Raw genomic sequence first — 19,036 nt, forward strand, 5'->3', positions numbered from 1 at the left:
GCTCCAGGCTCCGAGCTGTCAGCACAGAGTCTGACTTGGGGCTCGAACTCATGAACCGTGAAGTCATGACCTGAGCCGAAGCCAGACGCGTAACTGACTGAGCCCCACAGGCGCCCCAAGGACTGACTTTTAAAGATACCAGGCCCTTGACTCAGCAGCACACTGTCTGCCGTTCACCTGGACGGTGTGGAGGTACTGTCACCCAGCAGGTATGGGTCAGCCATGTGCCTTCCCTCTGCTCACTCCCGGGCCGGGGATGGAATCTGAGACTCGAGCTTTGTAAGTGGCACCGTCTGGGGCACGTTTTACCTGGGAGAAGGGCATGGTGGGAGGTATACAGCAGCCCTAGGTGCAAAGGCTCCAGCCTAGTTCGTGATTTTGTGTCACCAACTTTTAGAATTACTGTGCCCTCCACTTTTGCTCTACACTTCTTAATTTTCATTCTCGAGAGATCCAGCCTGTGAGTGGGGGGGAGGGGCAGCGGGGGAGAGAGCGAGAATCCCCAGCCGGCTCCGGCACAGAGCCTGATGCGGGGCTCGATCCCACGACCCCGGGATCATGACCTGAGCCGAAGTCAATCAAGGCTCTGGTGCTCGACTGACGGAGCCACCAGGCGCCCTTCTGGTTTTGCTTTAAATTTTCCTTTGAAGAGAATTTCATAGGAGCGTTACTAGTGCGTGGTTCTGACCGCTGGGCTCAGTGGATTGGGATGCTGCACTTCGGGCCCCCGGGCCCCACGGGGACGGTTGGAGCAGGGGGCTGGCCGCTCTGGCATCTGGGGCGCTGCCTGCCTTTTCCTTGCGGGGAGGGCTCGGCTGCCCAGGGGCTTGCTCTCGGGGTGTTCTTGTGATGAAAACAAGTCCTGGAGTTCCTTGGCACATACCCTCATCTGATAGGTTTTGGAGAGACTTAACAGATGTATTTCGCAGAAGACTGAGTAACTTTGAGCAGAAACGACAACTTTTTATGTGGATTGAAGTGTGTGTCTTCAGAAAAATCAATTTTACGAACATACGTACAGAAATAGGATGCTTTATTCCGTTCTGTGACGTGTCTGTTCAAGGTTTGTTTTAGTAATTACGTCAATGGTTCTTCATCTCGACAACCGAGTCATGCTTCAGACATAAGTTTCCAAAGACCGGACCCCCACACAGGGCAGGCAGTCCTGCTCCAGAAAGAAGGGTCCTTTGGATTTTAGGGCGCACAGGACTCCATTCACGGCTCCTTTGACACGCATCACAGGTCAGGTGTTTGGGAAGCAGGGCGCTGGAACTTTCCTCTCCCCACACAGATCTCTTCCTCTTGAGGCCCTGTGGCTGCTAGAGTTAGGGTTGTGTGGCCCCGAGACCTCCCTCAGGGTGGCTGTAGGAACCCCCGGGGCTGTGAGGCCGTGCGTGGGTGGGCTTCTGCTTCCCCCCAGCATTTTCTTCCCGCGCACCCCTCTCCGTCCTCTGTGGCATTTGGTTTGTATGCTGGCTGTCGGCAGTCTCCAGCAGGGCGTTCGAACATGACCCCCAGTCACGTAACGGGGCCGGCTCCCGGAAGGGAGGCCGAGCCACCGCAGGCAGGTGAATCCGGATAGACGATCCACAGATGAGATCATGAAGCCTCCACATCCCTTGCTTTCCAGCTTCATTGTCCTCAAACCGAGCAGACGCCACGGGAGACGATGATACGATAAAAGCAGCTGATAGACCCGAGTTGCAGGCACCGCCAGCTTCACTCCCACGACAGCCCCGTGGCCTGGATCTGTGGCCTTGCCCGCTTTGCAGACGAGGCTTGGGACACTGAGACGGTCAGTGGGGTCCGGCCCCTCCGCCCCGGCCCGCACGTGCTGTTCGTCCAGGGATACCGTGCGATGTAAACTTCCCCTGCGAGGCCTGTGCCTAAGCCCGGCCTGGCCGGTGCGCAGAGAATCTGGAGCAGTAACCGTAACCCCGTGTTTATCAGGCGGCTGCTAAGGTGCCGCTGGTAACTGACACCCGGCTGGCCTGGGCCACTGACAACCTCCGGCGACGCGCAGTCCGTGGTCCCGGCCGAGGGAGGTGTGGTCAGGGACGGCAGCCACCGTGGAGGCCTGCGTGCGGTGCCTCCGGACGGTTAAGAGGCTGTGTCCTCGGTTTTTAACAAAATAATACTTGTTTTAAGCTGCGGTCCTGGTGGGGAAGGCGGCAGCACTGGGGCTCCCGGGATCTTTGGTCCTTTGTCAGTGGCTCTGTTGTGGCCCTTAGCGTGGGTTCACGCGTGCTCTGTCTTCCGTGGGGAGGGGCTGGGCAGGAGTTCCTTCCGTGTTCTCCCTCCTGTGTTCCACGGCCCTCCCTGCTGGAGCCCGGGCGCCACGGTGACTCGGTTTCCCCTCACGTGACGTGACGGGCACTGTGTGCTTAGACTCCGGCCAGCTGTTTCGGGAACTAGTCCTTCAGTCCCTCAGCAAGTAGCCTCATCTGTACGCCTTCTCTGTCTTGCACACGTCACCGTGCCCACCACCTGCTGGCTGGAACTCCGGTGTCCCCTTGTCGAAAAGCGCTCAGGTGCTCCGTTGGCTTAGGCGACGTTTTAGGATTTGTCTCGTGCCCGGGCTTCCAGTTCCTGTCCCACGCTTCTCCGTGCCCGCTCCGTTCTACGTCCGAGTCCCGTCACGGCGTGCGCCGCCTCCTGTGGTTTTCCCGTGTCCCTCTGTGTCCCCGTTGCAGGGACTGCGCCCTTGGCTCTCCTCGGCTCTGCTCACTTTTGTCATCCGGACACTGGCCGTCTGTGCTGTGTATAGGCGGAGCACGAGGTGGGTGGCCCTGACCTCATCGTGGGGCCGAGTGTTTACGCGTGTCCCGTCCTGAGCTTTGTAAGAACGGGGGCCTCGTCCCACGCTGGTCTCTGGGGCCTGGCACGCTCCGGGCCCTGATGCCTGAGCGAGTCTTCTGATGGGCCGGTGGCGCATTTCTGGATGTGTGCGTCATCTCACGTTGCATGTGTGGTATTCATGATTTGAGTGAGTATGGGATTAACGCTCTCCCATCCCCCCAAAAAGCAGCTGCAGCCAAGGCCTCTTGGATTGTACATATTTGGGAAAAGTGGTTCTGTTTTTATCTATGGAAGTTTGTTTTCATTTGCATCTTATCAACCCAGAGCACACTCACTGTATCTGGACTCCATTTGGGGAGAGTGCCGGGCGTTAGCCGGGCCGGCTGTGTGCTCGGGGCAGCTGCCCAGCGTGCCTTCCATAGCTTCCTGCTGAGTTCATGTGCTTTGGCCCCGGAGACCGGCAGACCGTGTTTTTGTTTTTAAATTTGTTAACTTGGTGCTACGGGGGCAGGATGTGTTCTGGTATATTTAGTTGTCCAAAAGAAAAGGGTGCTTGGAGTGTTGACACTAACACTCCCAGTTTAGCTGATTCTTGTGCGAGAAGACAGGCTTGCAGAAATTATACCAAAATAGTAAATTTGGTATGGGTCGTAGAACTGGATGGGACTTGTTTTTTTCCAGCTAATTTGTAGCGCCTTCGTAAGGTACAGAGTCAAGTCAGATTGTTTAAAGGATTCACGGTAAATTCCACAGAAGAGGACGACCTAGTCAGTGGTAGTACAGAGCAGGAAGAAGTGGAAAATGTGGCCAGCCGTTAGAAGTGACGTGGGGTGTGGGGGAGGAGACGGGAGGCCCAGTGCTCACTGTTTGGTTTGCATTCCTAGTTTTAAGTTACGCCGGACAACCGTGTGGCTTTGTGAGAGGTTTGTCGGTGCTGGGTCCCTTCTTCCAGGGCGATCGTGCCCAGCGGTGTCCCTGAGTTTGGAGTAGGGAATTGGGGGCCGTGGGAGACCCCTGCCCACCCCCCACCCTGGCCCAGCACTTGGGCCTCGCTGGGCTGTGGTTGGACGTGATGTCAGAATAGAGGCTTTGGGAGTGGCGGGGAGGCAGGGACGCTGGCCCAGGCTCCGGCTTCGGTGGGAGGGGTTGTGTTCAGTTTTGAGGGAGGCAAACGAGGCCGCTTTAAAACTGAGGGGAGGTGAGGCGGGTTCCGATCCTGTGGGACTAGCCCTCCCTCAGAAGCTCCCTGTCATGTCCCCACGCGGTGGGGGCAGGTGACATCCCCATGACGGGTTGAGTTCCTTGCACAGCACGTTAAGTGTGTGGTCGGGACCTGCCACTCTGTCACGGCGGCTCGTCCCGACACCGGGCGCGGGCATCCCTCGTTCCAGATGCTCTCGGACTCCCTCTCCACGTCCCCGTGTCTCTGAAGCAGCGGGCCGGGGGGGACAGGTCGCGGCCGGCGTGGAGTCTGCCGCACAGCTCCCAGCCCGGGAGGAGGAGCGGGCTTCCCGCCCTGGCGTGAGGGTGGCGGTGCCCTGGGTCTCGGGTCGATTGTGCCCTTCGTTCTGATCAAAACCAGCCCTCGAATCCCCTTTCACCAACAGGTGGGGGACGGTGGCCTCCTGTCAGTGCCGCCAGCCCACTGTGCGCATAGCGGGTTCAGTGAGTCCCTGCAGAAAGGGTCCAGTGAGACCTTTGGGGTGGGACTGTGATTTAATCTCTGCTTCTCATTCCCTTTCTTTATCTGCTTTCCCCAAATCATCTTTCCTGGTGCCTGAGACACCGTAAGGTTTGTGGGAACTTTGTGGGGTCAGTGACTTGAATGTCCCTGCTGCAGACCCGAGGACCTTGGGAGCTCACGGTGGCGTGACAAGCCCAGTCACCGTGTCCCCTTTAAGGGTCGACCGTGGGCACCAGAAGGACGGGTGCCAGCTGCGTGTCCTACCACTGTTTCTGCAAGGGTCCCTGTGGACCTGACAGCCTGACTCTCCACCCTGGCCACCCGCCCTGATGGCGCCGCCGTGAGTCCCGATGCCCGGACCGTGCCGCGGGGGCTCTAGGGAAGAAGCTTCATGAGGGCGAGGCCTGAGCAGGAGTGGCGCTAGGATTTGCCCGGGAGGATGGGCTCGGGAAGGCAGGGAACACAGGCGCCCGGGCCCCTGTCCGGAGCTGGCGGGCAGGCCGGGGTGCTTGGGCAGGGGCCCCCTCCGAGGGACGTCCTGCAGGGAGCGCGCCTGACTGCCCCGGGTTCCCGGCAGTCCTGGATGTGGTGCCCTCCCGCATCCGTGATTTGCTTGCCTTCTGAGCCCTGAGCGTGTCAGGATCCGAGAGGCCTGGGAGACGCGGGCCAGTCTGCAGGGGACAGACGCCTTCACGATCTCTGTTTCCCGTATCTCTGTACATGGGCACTCGGAACGTCCTCGAGCTGAGCACCTTAGGGACTTCTGTCTTCCAGCCACACAGCAAACGCAGGGCACAAGGCGTCCCTGGAAGCCAGTGTGCGTGCACGTCCTGGGCCTGGGGAAGTAAAGACAACGGGGAGCAGCACAGCGTCGTAGGCCCGGCGCTTCTTCCCCCGGCCTGTGCGGCCCTCGACCGGCCAGCAGGACCGCACCCTGCCCGTGGTGGCCTTCCAGCTCCCGAGGACCCGTCTCCCAAGGGCCGGCGTGCACTTTGTCTGCAGTGTAAGTGCCGGAAATGAGGCCAGCCGTCCGCGCCCGGATGGGTTCCCTGCACTTCCCGGGGGGGAGGTTGCGTCTGAAGGCACAGAGCTGTGGACGCCAAACGGCTGTGGAGATCGTGGGGGAAACGCCACCTCTTGTCGCCGGTGTGGAAGACTCGGTTCCCGGGGTTCCCGGGGTGCGGTTAGCAGGGTGGGAGCGCTGCAGCTCCCCCCGCCACGAGCCTGGCCCCTGCCCTGCCAGGCCCAGATGGAGGGATGCCGATGTTTTGCATAAGAGCTGACGTTGACATGTTCTCAGATGTTATGCTGTTGGTCGCAAGGTGTGATGCTTACGGATCGTAGGGAGCGTGGGAGGTGGGACTGTGTGGGGCAGGGAAGGGATAACTGGTCCCCCACAGCGGTGTCTCCCTGCTGCCGCAGGGGCTCCAGCAGCTTCTCCCTTCCAGGTGGACAGAGCTGAGCACGTGCTTGGGCGGCATTCTGTGCGCACGGAGCCGTTCCTGGGGCGGGCGTCGCCCCATTTGCCAGTATTCAGGTGTTGGGGTCCCAGGCCCCTCCCCGAGTGCTCCGCGAGGCCTACGCACCTGAAGGAACCGAGGCCCCGGCTCCCCTTTCTCCGCTTCCCACTTCAAATGCGGGTTTTGCAGTAGAGTCCCCACGTAACAGTGGTTCCTTCAAACAGCCGCGTGGCTCCTCCTCCGCGTGTCGGAGAGTTTTTACTTGTTTGCCGAAGAGCATAATGTCAGCCGAGACTCTCAGACCCCGCAGAGGTGGGCTCCCCACAAGCGTTCCCCTGGCCTTGCCCTTGGCCCTGTTCACCGACGCCCCGCTGGCCACCTTCCTGCTCAGGCACGGGGTGGCCCTCGGGTGAGGCGCCCGTCCGGGGGGATGTGGCCGCCCGGCCCAGGGCATCCGTGCGCTGTCAGCCTAGTCATCGGATTGGACTCAGGAACCTGCAGTGGGTCAGAGGGCCTCACCGGAAACGTGTCTCCCGGCCGTGTACCCGGGACCGGCGGGCATTCCCTCCCAGCCTGGAGGTCTGCTTGGTGACCCGGCTCCACGAGCAGCGTTTCCGTTGGGGCCTGCAGGTGGGACCCCGGGGCGGCAGACTCCGAGCTGTAGGCCGGCACGGAGCCAGGCTGGGCTGCGGTGCCGGGGCGTCCGGCCGCCGGAAAGCATTGAGCACGCGTGGTGGGCACCCACAGCGTCCAGAGCCGTGGGGGATTCGGAGGCTCCGTGAGGAACCAGGGACTGGTTTTGGCAAACCTCTAAAGCTCAAGCCCCACGATGCAGGCCGCCCGAAGCCTTGGGATTTCTCAGCAGTGATTCCTGTGCTCGGTGGGGGCGGGGAGACCGTCGGCTGTGGCCCCTCGCACCAGCGTGGCCCTGCTTCCAGTGGCCAGCGCTCCTGCGTGAGGGCAAAGTTCACGCCAGGATTTGGGGGCCGATCCCCGCGGCTCAGGAGTTAGGTCCACGCGATGAGCTTTAGCGGGCTGCAGAGCCGTTTAGGCAGGTTGCCCGGGACAGGTGCGTGTCTGTTCTCAGCGCTGAGCCGGGCATCGGGTCCGGAGGAGCCCGTGTGAACGTCCGTGATCGTCCTCTTGCCGCACGCTGCGTCTCGGGTGTCGCCCCAGCTGGTGCTCCTCCGCTGGGGGCTGTGGGCACGGAAGGGAAGGGGAAAGCTGGCGGGCTTGAGTGCGCGAGCGGGGCTCACGCTCGCACGGGGCTTCTTGTGGCTCGGGGTTGTACGTACCGGACAGAGGGTGTTCGGTGAGAGTTGCTCGCTGGGTGGTGGACGCCCCCACCTCCCTGGAAGGGAGGGTTGGTAAGAGGCTCCGGGAATGCCCCCACGTGGTCCACCCTCCCCATCGGGCGGACAGTTTCACAGCTTCGTTCCCCATGTCAAGCGTATCTCTGGCATGCGTGCCCGGTGGTCCAAAGCCTTCGGTGAACGAAGCCCGAGATCATCCCTTGAACCTGACCGCTTGTCCTGACGGTATCCCTGGTGTTCACCTGTTGTGCAGAATTACTTCCTGTTGTTTAAAAGACCGGTAGAAACACACCTTTGAGAGCAGTGAGGGCTGTTCCATCTTGGCCGAGTCTCTGGGGGCGACAGATGGCCAGCGCACGGGGCCTCGGCTCTGAGCTGGCAGGAAACGTGTTGCCGCGGCCTCCTCAGTGTCGTGTGTGCACAGGCTCCACAAGTAAGGCCGCCCGGGAAGGAGGTGCCCGGGAAGGAGGTGCCCGGGAAGGAGGCGGGAGGCTGCCACCGCCGGGTTGGTTCTGATGGAATGAATTGTCCTGGGGGGCCCGGCCCCCGGGCAGGGATTGCCGTTGGGACACACTCCCTCCTGGGAAGGTCGGGCGTGCATCCGGGAGTCGCCGGTGTGCGTGAAGGGGCGGGCGCGGAGCCTGAGGTCAGGCAGGCCCCCACCGTGCAGAGGCTGTGGTAAGACCCTTTCTCCCCCCCGCTGCCCCGGAAGCCGGATGCCCTGGGACAGGAGGAGGGGAGCGGTCCGTGTGAGCTCACGCCTGCCCGTCCTGTGCTTTCAGGTGTGGCGGACGAGGCCGCCCTCCAGGAAGAGCGCCTTCGCAGAGGCCAGAGCGCACTGCCCTCCCAGCCGGCCAGCACCAGCGGCCCCTCGCCGAGGTCACACGGGCCGGCCGCTCTGCCCAAACACCAGTCTCCGCCCGTCTGCGAAGAGGAGGACGAGTCGGGCAGACAGCGGGCCGCCGGCAGCCCCTGGAACCCCTTCGTGCTCTCTGCAGGTGTGCAAAGGGGCACCGGTGTGGCGCGTCCCCACGGGGACGCCCCCCTTCCCTCCCAGGACCAGAGAGGACAGAGATCGTTGCTGTGCTGTTGTGTCCTGACCTGAGCGGGCGGGGGCCGGGCGGGGGCGGGCGCCCGGTGGCGGCAGGGGGGAGGCACCCGGCTCTCGACTCCCCTCCGGGGAGCTCCCCCGCCCCCGATTAAAACGGGACGCCGGTGTTCCACGACGGTATGACGCGTGTTGTCTTGGGCAGAGGATGACACATTTTGCTTTTACCTTAAATGCTCCTTTCTGTGAGCTTCCACTACGTGCTTGAGCCTTCATAACTTAGGGGCACACGCCGGGCCCCTCGCCACACCTGCAGGCACCCTGCGGCCTCGGGGAGGACACGTTTTGCGTTTGCTGCCTGCCCCTCGTGCCTTCGTCTGTTTCTGGTTGAGAGCAGAGCACCCCGTGTGAGGGTCCTGACGCAGCCGTCCCCCCGGGCAGAGTGACCCCGTTTCTCCGGAGCCCTGGCTCTGCCCCCCTCCAGCTTCTTGACTTGCCGTGGGTCCTTGGGGCGAAGTCCCCGTGGAATTCTGGATTGCTTCTGCGGGTCCTGCTGTGCGTGTAGCTTTGATCCTGTGTTCCCAAGTCCAGCGTCCTTTTGGTTCGAAGCGTCTGTGGCCATCTTGGTTGTCACCACTGGAGGCGGCCGCGGTGACCGTAACAGACTGTGGTGGAGAAGACCTCCGTCCTCCCCCGGTGTCGCAGTGACACGAAGGCATGCGGCCAGGCTAATTCTGTGGGCCTCAGCAGGACGTGCCGTCACGGCCGAGAAGGATGAGCCTCGTCCCTTTTCTCCCCCCAGAACTTTCTATCTGGGAATCGCACCCCTCCAGCCTCTCCGGGCCTCCTCGGATAAGGCGGAGGGGTGCGTCAGGGTTTCGAGGAGGACAGAAGGAACGTGCCACCCCCTCGAAGGCGCACGGGGCGTTGGACCGCGGCACAGGGCCACGCGGGGCGGTGCAGACCCGGCCGCCGGCTGGGCCGTGGCGCGGTGCTACCACAGGCAGATGGACCGTTCGCAGACCTCCGCCTTTCCCTGTGTGATCGGAAGAAAGGGCTGTGTGACTTCAGAACTCCTTCTGCCTTGAGTGGGCCTGTGGACGTTTTCCCGGGGTTGATGGTCAGCTCCTGATCCCCAGCGGTCTTAGGGCAGGCCGGGCGGGGGGCAGCGTGGGGGTCTCTGGGCGTCTGGGCAAGGGGCTGAGCCGGCCGTTCGCTTGGCTTGAACACCTCGCCCTTGGAACGGTGACTTAATGGGCTCTGTCGGGTCGTAAGGGCGCCATGAGCCTACGTACCGGGCCGGAGCATCCCAGCCCCCAAGAACGAGGTGCGCAGAGAGGGGCCCCCCGGAGCCTCATTCAGGCAGACGGCCGGCTCCTGCGACAGGACGTCCGCCAGTAGGCCCGGCCCGAAGGGAACATCCCGAGTTCAGAACGAGGCCCGTCCTTGCCAGGTGAAGCCGCCCGCTGCCCTGGGTCCCCAAAGGCCATGCCCGCCGAGAGCACAAGGAGAGCCGGGAGTTCGTTTCTTCTTGTAGAAGAAACAGCTGATTCTTGTCCCTGAAAACGTGAGGAGACGTTTTTGCCCGTTTGTACCATCGGGTCCCCACCAGGCGTTGTGGCATGCAGAAAACTAGTTGCCTGATGATCCTTGGCACGAGTCTGTACGCAAGAGAGGCGGGTGACGGGACTTCCCGGTCACCAGACTCTTTTCCTTGGCCACGGACGGGCTGGGAGGCTGTGTTCCTGGAGCTCAGCCCGTGCCCCCCGCCCCCGAGGACTTTCTGATGCTCTTGGGCCACAGGGTGTGAGGTCTGGAAGCGTGTCAGAGTTAAACGCCCCGGAGGTGAGGACGCGGTTCCTTGCAGACGTCTGGGGAGCTCACGCCAGGCGCTTTGGGTGACCTCCTTACTGGAGACGGTGTAGCCGCCCCAGAGGAAGGGTCCACAGACTGAGAAGAACGTGCGACAGAATCACACAGTTGGACGGGAAGCCGGCTCAGGGCCGCCCGCCACCTCCGGGTGCTTCCTGCCAGCAGGCTGCTTTGCTTCTCTGCACAGTCCGCTTGCGGCTCTTTGGCCGACGCTGCCGACTCGGACGCCAGCCAGTAACGAAGGCGGGTCCCTCCGGGAGCTCCCCACGCCGCCCCGGGCTGCAGGACAGCTTCCTGACGCATTTCCAAGCCTCGGGGAAATTCTTGTTCAGAACGGCGCATAATAAGGAGTATGGTTCCCCAGGTGCCCCTGCTCGCACCTCGGGGCTGGAACCTCCGCTCCACGGAGGGGTCCCTCGGAGCCCGCTGGGAGGCAGCGCGGGGAAGTGAGCCTTTGGGGCTGAAGGCGAGCTCTCGCTGGCCCCGCGCTCCTCAAGGCGCCGCGTGCGTCGTTTCTGTGAGGCTCTCCCACGCGGAGGACGCGGCCGATCTGATTCCGGGTGCGTGCGGACGCGGCGCTGGGACAGCAGCGTGTGCGCAGGGACAGGCGTGGCGGCCCTGTGGCCCCGGCTCCCGTGGGTGGCGCAGGTGCAGGGTGGTGCGGACCGGCCTGCCGCGTCACCGTGTCGTTCGCGGTTTCGCGGAACGACGAGCCCCCATCACACTTGCGCCTGCTTCATTTTGGAGGACACGGGCGCCTCGTGTTGCCCCGTGTCGCCTGGAGCCGGTCAGTCCTGAGGTGTGGCTGAGCGTCTGTCCCGTGCGGATCCCCCGCGCCGCGGGTGCCCCAAGAGCACGGAACTGTGTGGAAGGAAGATTATCATTCAACAAGAAGAAGACTTCACGAACGAAAGAATAAACTTGACCCTTTTTCTCTTTTTCCCTTTTCCTTTGTTTGGCCTGCAGAAGGCGCCTCACCCAGGACGCTGTGGGACGCTTGGCTTTGCAGAGGGCAGCGTGGCACCGTGGGACGTGTGCCCCGCATCTCACGCCCGCGTCCGCTTGGGCAGCTTGGGCGCGATACTAACCCAGGCGGCTAACCTGCTTCTCTGCCCGCAGCTCCCACCGGGGCTTTCAGACGTTTCTCTCTAGAGGCGGGGGGGTCTTACCGCGTCCTCGCTGCCTTGAGCTTCAGGTGGCCGAGGGGCCGTCTCCCGCAGGCTTTTCCCCGAACACAGGACCCGGTAAGAAACCGCCAGTGACTCTTACGATGGCCCACATGTACCCGATGCCCCGCAGACCCTGGCCGCACTCACGTTGTCTGTGCGATGTGGTGGCTGCCGGCCTCCAACTCACACCCCTGCACGGGCGTCCCTCTGTTCTGCAGTTTCGATCCCTGAGCATCCGAGGGGGGTTTCTTTCCTCATAATCCCGCTCTGCTTTGTCTTGGGGGGGCCTCAGGGAAAGCTCGCTTTGCGGAGGTTAGGAGCTGACCCCCCCACCGCCGTGCTGGGTGGTTGCTGACTCCCCTCAAGGTTTGCGCCACGGGTGTGGCTTGGGGGGGGACCTGGGAGGGGGCCTGCCCGTCACTGTGGAGCCTCCCCATCACCCCGAGCACTTGGCTCCCTTGGTTGGAGCCCTGGGCATGTGTGCAGCTCCTGTGTAGACATGTTTGAGTCAGGGCAGGGGGTTCCCATCCGGCATCTGTTCCCTTGTGTGATTCCAAAGAGGATCCCCAAGCAGACAGTGGCTGCAGTTGGGGCAGATAAAACTTTCTTGGCTCAGCTCTGGGAACTTGCTTCCAGACCGACCAGAGAGCACCCCCACCCCCGGGCACCTTGAGTCTCTGCGACCGGTTTGCAGCTGTCTTCAAAAGGGGTGCTTGTGTGCAGTATGTGTGAGGGTCCTGGGGCCGCGAGGCCTCCGGCTGGTCGGTGTCCCCCATGTGCCCCCGGTGCACGGGCCAGGCACCTGCCGGGCGGGATGTGTTCAGCAGGGGCCGGTCACAGGTGCACACGCTCCACACCCCCGAATCTTGTCATTTGAGCCGAAATCCCTTTAGTTTGTCTCAAGTTACTTTTCTGTCATCATCTTGAAATTTAAAATGCCTGGTAGCAAGAGAGGCATCGTAACAGGGAATGGGAACGAGGAGTTGCCTCCCCGCCCCGTGCCACAACCACAAGTGCCCTCTGGGAGAGGGGCTGGGGCTGCGGGGGCTCCGGGGTCCCTTCTGGGTCAGGTGTTAGGGTTTCGTGACCGGACCAGGGGCACAGGCTCCCCGTGGTGGAGGCAGGAGAGTCTCACAGGCCCTGGCAGCCTGCCCCACGGCCCGCGGTGTTCTTCTGGGTCCTTCTCCCTGCCACCCTCGGTCGTCTCGGCGAAGGCGGCCCAGGCGGCGGCATTTGTCTCCCTTGGCGCTGGTGGGCTTCCCCGAGCCTCGGACAGGAGCACCTGTGTCTCGGTGGTAGGTCAGTGTGTTCTTCTCTTTCTCCTTCTCGGGTTATTTTCCGAGTAACTGAGCCTGGCGGGCGGAGGGGAGGCCACCGTCCCCCTCTGCGCAAGGAGCCTCTGAGACGTCATGCCCACCGTGAGGCCGCGGCTCCTGCGCAAGGAGCCCTGCGGTCGGCCGGGCCTCCAGCCACGCACACGTGCGGCCCCTGGCCCCTCCTCCCTGCGTGTTCGTGGGGGCCCATCGTGGGAACCGTTCCCTGTGGAGGTTCCTCCAGGAAGACCGGGTACCTCCGAACGGTAGTCACATCCGATACAGGACACGCCGACACGTCCCCAGACCGGCTCTGGTTCCCTGCTCGACTCTTGGGGCTGTTCTCCCTCCGTCGTGCCCTGGTGCCCTGGATCGTGGCGTTTGGGCCCCGTTCCCTGGACTCGCCTCAGGCGAGGTTGTGCGTGAGCCCCGCCCTCACCCCACTGGGGGGTCAGCCCTTCGCCTTCGTCCCGCTCAGAACTCCGCGGCGGCTTTCCCAAATGCTTGGCCTGGGCCCGCGTGGTAGCCCCGGTGAGACACCGTGGTGCCCGGGCTGCGGGGGAACATGGCGGGTCACGTGGGTTGGTGAAGGACTGGCCGCGTAAATACAGCTTTCGTCACCTGGATCCGGCATCCAGCCCGCTTGCGGGCTCAGCCGAGGGCTCTTCTAGCTCGTTGCCGGACCGACGAAGCACCAGGTGCTCGGGCGCTTCCTTTCCGGCCCTTTGGACGAAACCTCGAGGGGATGCCTCCCACACATTAAGCAGTCGACATGGGAGAAACGGAAGGTCCGCGTCCTCAGGCGAGACCTGGGGACGAACACCCCAGAGCCCACGGACGGACACAAGCCCGGCCCACAGCAGGGCTTGTCCTGGCAGACGGGACTCGGGTCTGGCCAGGGCCGGAGGGAGCCTGTCCCCGGGGAGGAGTCAGCCCTGCCCAGTGGGGTGCGAGGGTGCACAGGGGTGCGAGGGCCGTGTGGAGGCACAGGGGTGTGGAGGCACGGGCGTGAGGGCCGTGGAGGGGCGAGGGCAGAAGGGTGAGGGCTGCACAGGGGCGAGGGCCGTGTGGAGGCACAGGGGTGAGGGCTGCGCAGGGGCGAGGGCCTTGTAAAGGGTGCAGGGGTGTAGGGGCACAGGTGTGAGGGCTGTGTAGGGGTGCAGGCTGCCTAGGGGCCCAGAGGCGCAGGGGCGAGGGCCACGTAGGGATGTGGGGGTGCAGGTGTGAGGGCTGTGCGGGGCGCAGGGTGGGGTGGTCAGGGGCAGGGTGAGCAGAGGAGAGCGTGGGCTCAGTGCCGCCCCCTCTGGGCGCGTGGCTCCGATGCTCTTTGAACAACGTCAGAGATGTCACTCTGCGGTTTGAAGAGTCGGTCACGCTGTGGATGTGGCCTGGGGAGAAGTGGGGGCAGCCCGACTGTCCCGTGTTAACGTGGGCGAGTGTGTGGAAGCGCTTGCCTCTTGGTGGGGACGCCGCCGCCCTTCGGAACAGTGTTTCACAAGCCGTGTTTCCTTAGGACTCAAAGAAGGTGGCAAGAGGAAGAAGCCGAAGCAGAGGGACGAGTCCAAGAAGAAGAAATCGACCAAAGGCAAGCACTAGGCGGACTCGCGGCCGCGCGCCTGCTGCCGGAGCTGGCGCCCGGCCCGCCCCGTGCCGTAGTGCGGGGCGCGCACGAGTTAGGTAGCGGCACCGCTTGGCCACCGTCCCCACACCGCAGCTTCTCGGCTCGGGACGGCAGGAGACGGGAGTGACGGTCGTGGGCGGAGCCTGTCCGCACTGTCCTCGCGTCTCCCGGCCCCAAAGGCCCCAAATCCGACAGCGGCTCCCCTGAGGGGGTCGGGGACCCGGCTCCTTCCTTCCGACTGTCGAACACGATGCCGACTGCTGAGCTGTTGTAGCGTCAGAGGTGTGACTGGTGCAGGCGGGTGATGGAGTGTGTGTCCACGGAATGCCTTTCTCTCTTCCCGGCGGGAGAGTCCTTGGAGCTGGTGCGTAGTTAGGGGCGGGGTGACGTCGTCGCACGTCCTGCATGGAGTCCGCACCGCCAGGGGTCTTCCCTCCGGGTTCCGGGGTGTCCCAGCCGCCTCCCTGGGGGCCCGTGGGTGAGTCTCTAGATATAAAGTCATTCCTTAAATTTACCGGAGTTTTAAGCTCCGAGGAGCCCAAACATGACTTCGAATATTGTTTAGTTTTTGCAAATTCCATCTTTTTCTCTTGGACTCATGATTCTCCTTAGCACATGCACAGGACCCTGCAGAATTTTGTTCGGTAATCCCGTCTGCTCTTCGTTTGGGTCATTCTGGGGAGACGCACGTGCGGTATTCACACACACACACACACACACACACACACACACACTCAGATTGGAACGAGGGCGCTGAAGAAAATATTTCAGTTGTAAACATTGGCTCCTCTAAAGACATCGTTTATTTTCCTAGCAGTTTTTTTCTGTCCACTTTCCTGCACTTACTTCTTTGCGTGATCAGCTGCTTCTTAACCCTTTGGTTCTACTGACTCGATCCGTGCCGCGCCTAACCTTTTCTGCGCGCTTCCTGCCCAGGCCTTTCCTCCGTAACACAAGGGCCAGCTCACACCGCTTGGAAATGGGGGCTCGGGGCAGAGCTTTGACGTGGTGTGAGAATGCCGCTGTCGTGAATGTGGCAGCCACCGGCCCCCGTGGCCCCTGTAGCCAGCCGCGTCACGGGCGTCGTGGGTGTGGAAGCCAGAAACGAGTGTAACTTTGCGACTCTGAGATGACTGTTAGGGGAGGGGTGCTTTGTTTTGTTTGGCTTTGGCAGGGAGGTGGTGTGGACTGGTATTACGGCTTACCGTGGAAAATGTACCCATGAAAACATACTGTATTTTAAGTGCTATCAGCAGAAATAAAACGTAAGCGCCGTCTTGGACTGCTGGCTTGCCGTCATCATTAATGTCCGCTAGTTACGCCGTTATTAGCGATCGGAAAGAAAACCAGCCATAATTGTCATTTCAATTATGAAAGATAAAGTGATAATTAGGGCAAGAGCCTGGGTTGGGAGCTGCATTACTGTGAGATGAAATGTTACTTTATTTATTTGTTATAAAATTTTTATTTATTTTTGAGAGAGAGAGAGAATGTGGGGGGGAGGAACAGACAGAGAGGGAGACACAGAATCTGAAACAGGCTCCAGGCTCTAAGCTGTCAGCACAGAGCCCGACGTGGGGCTCGAACCCATGAACCACCGGATCGTGACCCGAGCTGAAGTCGGGCGCTCAACCGACCGAACCCCCAGGTGCCCCTGAATTGTTGAAGACCACACTGCCGCTGATTGACCCTGTGGGAGCCCAGTGGCCTGGCTGGCAGCATGGGGGACGCTGGGGAGGTGGGAGGCACGGGCTGTTGCGACCTCCTGGCTGGGGGTGTGTCCTGATCCGGGTCCCGCTGCAAACCATGGGCTTCAGCCGTGGCCCCTGGCGGACCTGGAGCCTCTCCCAAGGGCACGTTTGGCTCATGGGTGCATCTCAGGCACTTCCACACCAGAATTCACTGTCGGTCCCTGGGGAGGGAGGTGGCTCAGCAGGCGCGAAGCAAGTTTCGAAGCCCTTGACCTCACTGCTTCAGCGCCGGTCGCCTGGGGAACAGCGTCTGTGTGGTGGCGTCTTCCAGCCACGCCTGGACAAGCGTGCCACCCCTGCGGGCGGGCGGCCCACGTCCACAGGCCGTCCCCAGTAACGCTGCCCTCAGCGAGCAGAGGCCCGCTGGCTGGGGGAGCTTGGTGAGTACCTGCTTCCCCGGCGGGGGCGGGGGGGACCACGCAGCTGCCTGGGACGCACGGCGCCCCGAGGGCCGGGGTGGGCTGGCGAGCGTGTGAGCTCACGCCATCACCCCTGCTCCACCGCCACCCAAGCGGGCTGCCATCCCGGGGGCCTGGGTGCCGTGCTGGGGCCCGTGCTCAGAGCGGCCCTGCTGTCTGCTGACCCTCCCGGAGGGGGCTCCTGGGCGCTGGGCCAACATCAAGGGTGATGGAGGGGGGGGGGGGCCCGGCCTTTACCAGCACCCTCATGGAGAGGAGGCCCATTTGGGGACAGGGTGTGTGGGACCAGGTGGGGAGGTGGTCCTGGCCGTGAGGAGCCCCCACATACTCCAGGGCCGTCTGCCCCCCCTGCCCCCACGTTAGCAGGATTAAGGGCTTTGAAGAAACACTTTACGTTGGTGCATGTTTATTTTGAAACCCTTGCGTATTCACAGGAAGTTGCACAGGCGGCACACGGGTCCCGTGTGGCCTCACCCGGTCCCCAGAGCCATGGGCCAGCATTAGACCGGGAAAATGACACGGTCCTCTCCGAGAAAGGTGAGACCGTGACGCTAACGATCACGGTCCCAGGGCTTCTGACTTGGCCCATCCCACCAGGCGCAGAACCTTCTGTCTGCTCACTCCTCCGAGGGCGCCTGCCCCCACGTTGCTGGGGCAAGAGTGAGGCCAGGCTCACGTGGTCCTCCAAGTAGGCCGTGGAGGCTGGGCGTCCCGTGTCTCCAGGCCTGGAGCTGCGGGGACAGGGCGGCAGGAGACGGTGACCCGGGCATAGGGCCCCTTCCCAGGCCTCCCTGGTTTGGGTCTGCTTCGTGCCTGTCCCTCCGGCTCCTACAGACCCTGTTGGCCGGGACCGGCACAGAGGGTCACCGCAAGTGTCCTATTCACTCTCGCCTGCTCCCGGAGAGCTACCTCGTGCTCCCCGCTTCCTGATGCTCCCCGTGGTGCTCCCCACTTTCCTATCCCCACCTGCCCCCCCCCCCACCCCTTTGAAGTGTCGTCCACATGGTTCTCAGCTGAATGGGGGATGGCCAAGAGCCCCCTCCCAGGGCTGTGCCCCCTGCAGCTGCCAGGGGGAAGGTTCTAGAACTTGACGTGGCGTGGGTGCTAAGGCAGGTGCCCCCGTCTCCTTGTCACCAGCCGAAGCGTCACCGTGGCCCAGTTCGAGACTCGCTCGTGGAGGGGCAGGCTGGCTCCTCGCTGCGCCTGACTCGCCGCTTCTCAGGTGGACCCGGACACCATCGATGTTCGTCCCCAAACCAGTCCGGCGTCTGGTCACAAGTTAGGACTGTTCTCACAGGGGCACCGAGGCGGCCACCTCCGGAGGGATGAGGGGTGTCACCGAAGATGCCCGCCCGCCCTCCATGCCGCAGCTCTGGCCCCCGCGTGGCTCCTGCGCCCCCGGCCCGGGCGACGGACAGGCTAATCACGGCTGGCAGCAGCCGGTGCGTCAGCCTTAATTCTTTGCCTTTGTCTCTGAGGTTTTTATAGGTTTCGCTTGATCGACAGCATTCATTCTTAGTGAACAAACGGAAGTCAGCTTTTATGGCATGAAAATTGTTGTTTCTCTGACCGGCTAGCCATTACACGGTGACACAGGACCATGAATCTTCCCGTTCCTGAGAGTGAGTTTGATGTACGGGTGGCAGACAGCCGTCTGGTCTGGAAGGGTGGGGCTGCGCTCACAGGAACCCTGGTTTTTCGCTGACTGAGGGCCCGGTTTGGGGACATCCCCTCCCAGCTTGATGGAGCCCGATGGGAGAGGGCCGGGGTGCGGGGGAGGGGTGGGACCCTCCAGTCCACTGCCTGCTCCCCGTTTCCCTGTCCCGCTCTGCCTCCCCCCCCGCCCCCCGCCCTGCTCCCGTGACCCCAGGGCAGCAGGCCCAGCCCAGCAGCCACAGTTCTCAGGGAGGCTTACAGTATAGGGACACCGAGGGCGCTTGGCTTTCTCCTTGTCCTTTTACAAAGGAAGGCCCAGACCTCAGGATGTCCCATATGATTCCCAGAGGCCACAGAGCTGGGCATGGTGGGATCTGGCTGTTTGATGCAAGGCTTCTGCTCCTCCCGAGCAAACCCTAGGCACTGTATCCTCCCCCCCCCCCCCATGCATTGGGCATGCTCTCTCTCCGCTTTCTTGGTTGGGGTGCTATGAAGACCAATTTTTCCAGGTCCGCTGTGGGTCTGTGAGGTGCATCTTGTATGGAAAATCCTGATAAACGCCTTTCCTTCCCAGGGCTCTGGCTTTTACAAGGACAGACCCTACAGTGGCCGACTACTTTCTCTTTCTGGTCTACCAGTGAACTTGGAGATTTTCAGTCTTTTCTTGCAGTCCATCCACCGAAGCCACATCTCAGGACACCCTGGATGTCATACCACCTGTCCAGAGGGATGCCAGCGTTGATGATTGTGACGAGTGTGTGTGTGTTTAACCAGGGCTGTTCCAGGACTTGGAGTAATTCCAGGGTGCCGGCCTGGGCCTGGTGCGCATGCGTGAGAGACGGCTCAGCAGAGAGCTCTGGCCTGTGCACGCCCCATCCCATAGGAGAGCACTGAGGGTCCCCATGTGACGCCAGAAGCGTAGGATATGCCA

At 62.4% G+C, this 19,036-nt stretch overlaps 1 protein-coding gene across 5 annotated transcripts in view; it reads left to right on the forward strand.

Moving 5' to 3' along the window:
* Nucleotides 1-15,561, forward strand: part of DNAJB6 (DnaJ heat shock protein family (Hsp40) member B6) — a 67,358-nt gene extending 51,797 nt beyond the window's left edge. For all 5 annotated transcript variants that reach the window (XM_043590037.1, XM_043590041.1, XM_043590039.1 and 2 more), the window contains exons 9-10: nt 8,039-8,254; nt 14,172-15,561. In XM_043590037.1, coding sequence (XP_043445972.1) covers nt 8,039-8,254; nt 14,172-14,254 — 299 coding nt within the window. In that variant the 3' untranslated portion in view covers nt 14,255-15,561. The remainder of the gene's footprint in view (nt 1-8,038; nt 8,255-14,171) is intronic.
* The last annotated feature ends 3,475 nt before the right edge of the window (nt 15,562-19,036 follow it).

The sequence above is a fragment of the Prionailurus bengalensis genome, chromosome A2 (assembly GCF_016509475.1).
Source record: "Prionailurus bengalensis isolate Pbe53 chromosome A2, Fcat_Pben_1.1_paternal_pri, whole genome shotgun sequence".
Lineage (NCBI taxonomy): Eukaryota > Metazoa > Chordata > Mammalia > Carnivora > Felidae > Prionailurus > Prionailurus bengalensis.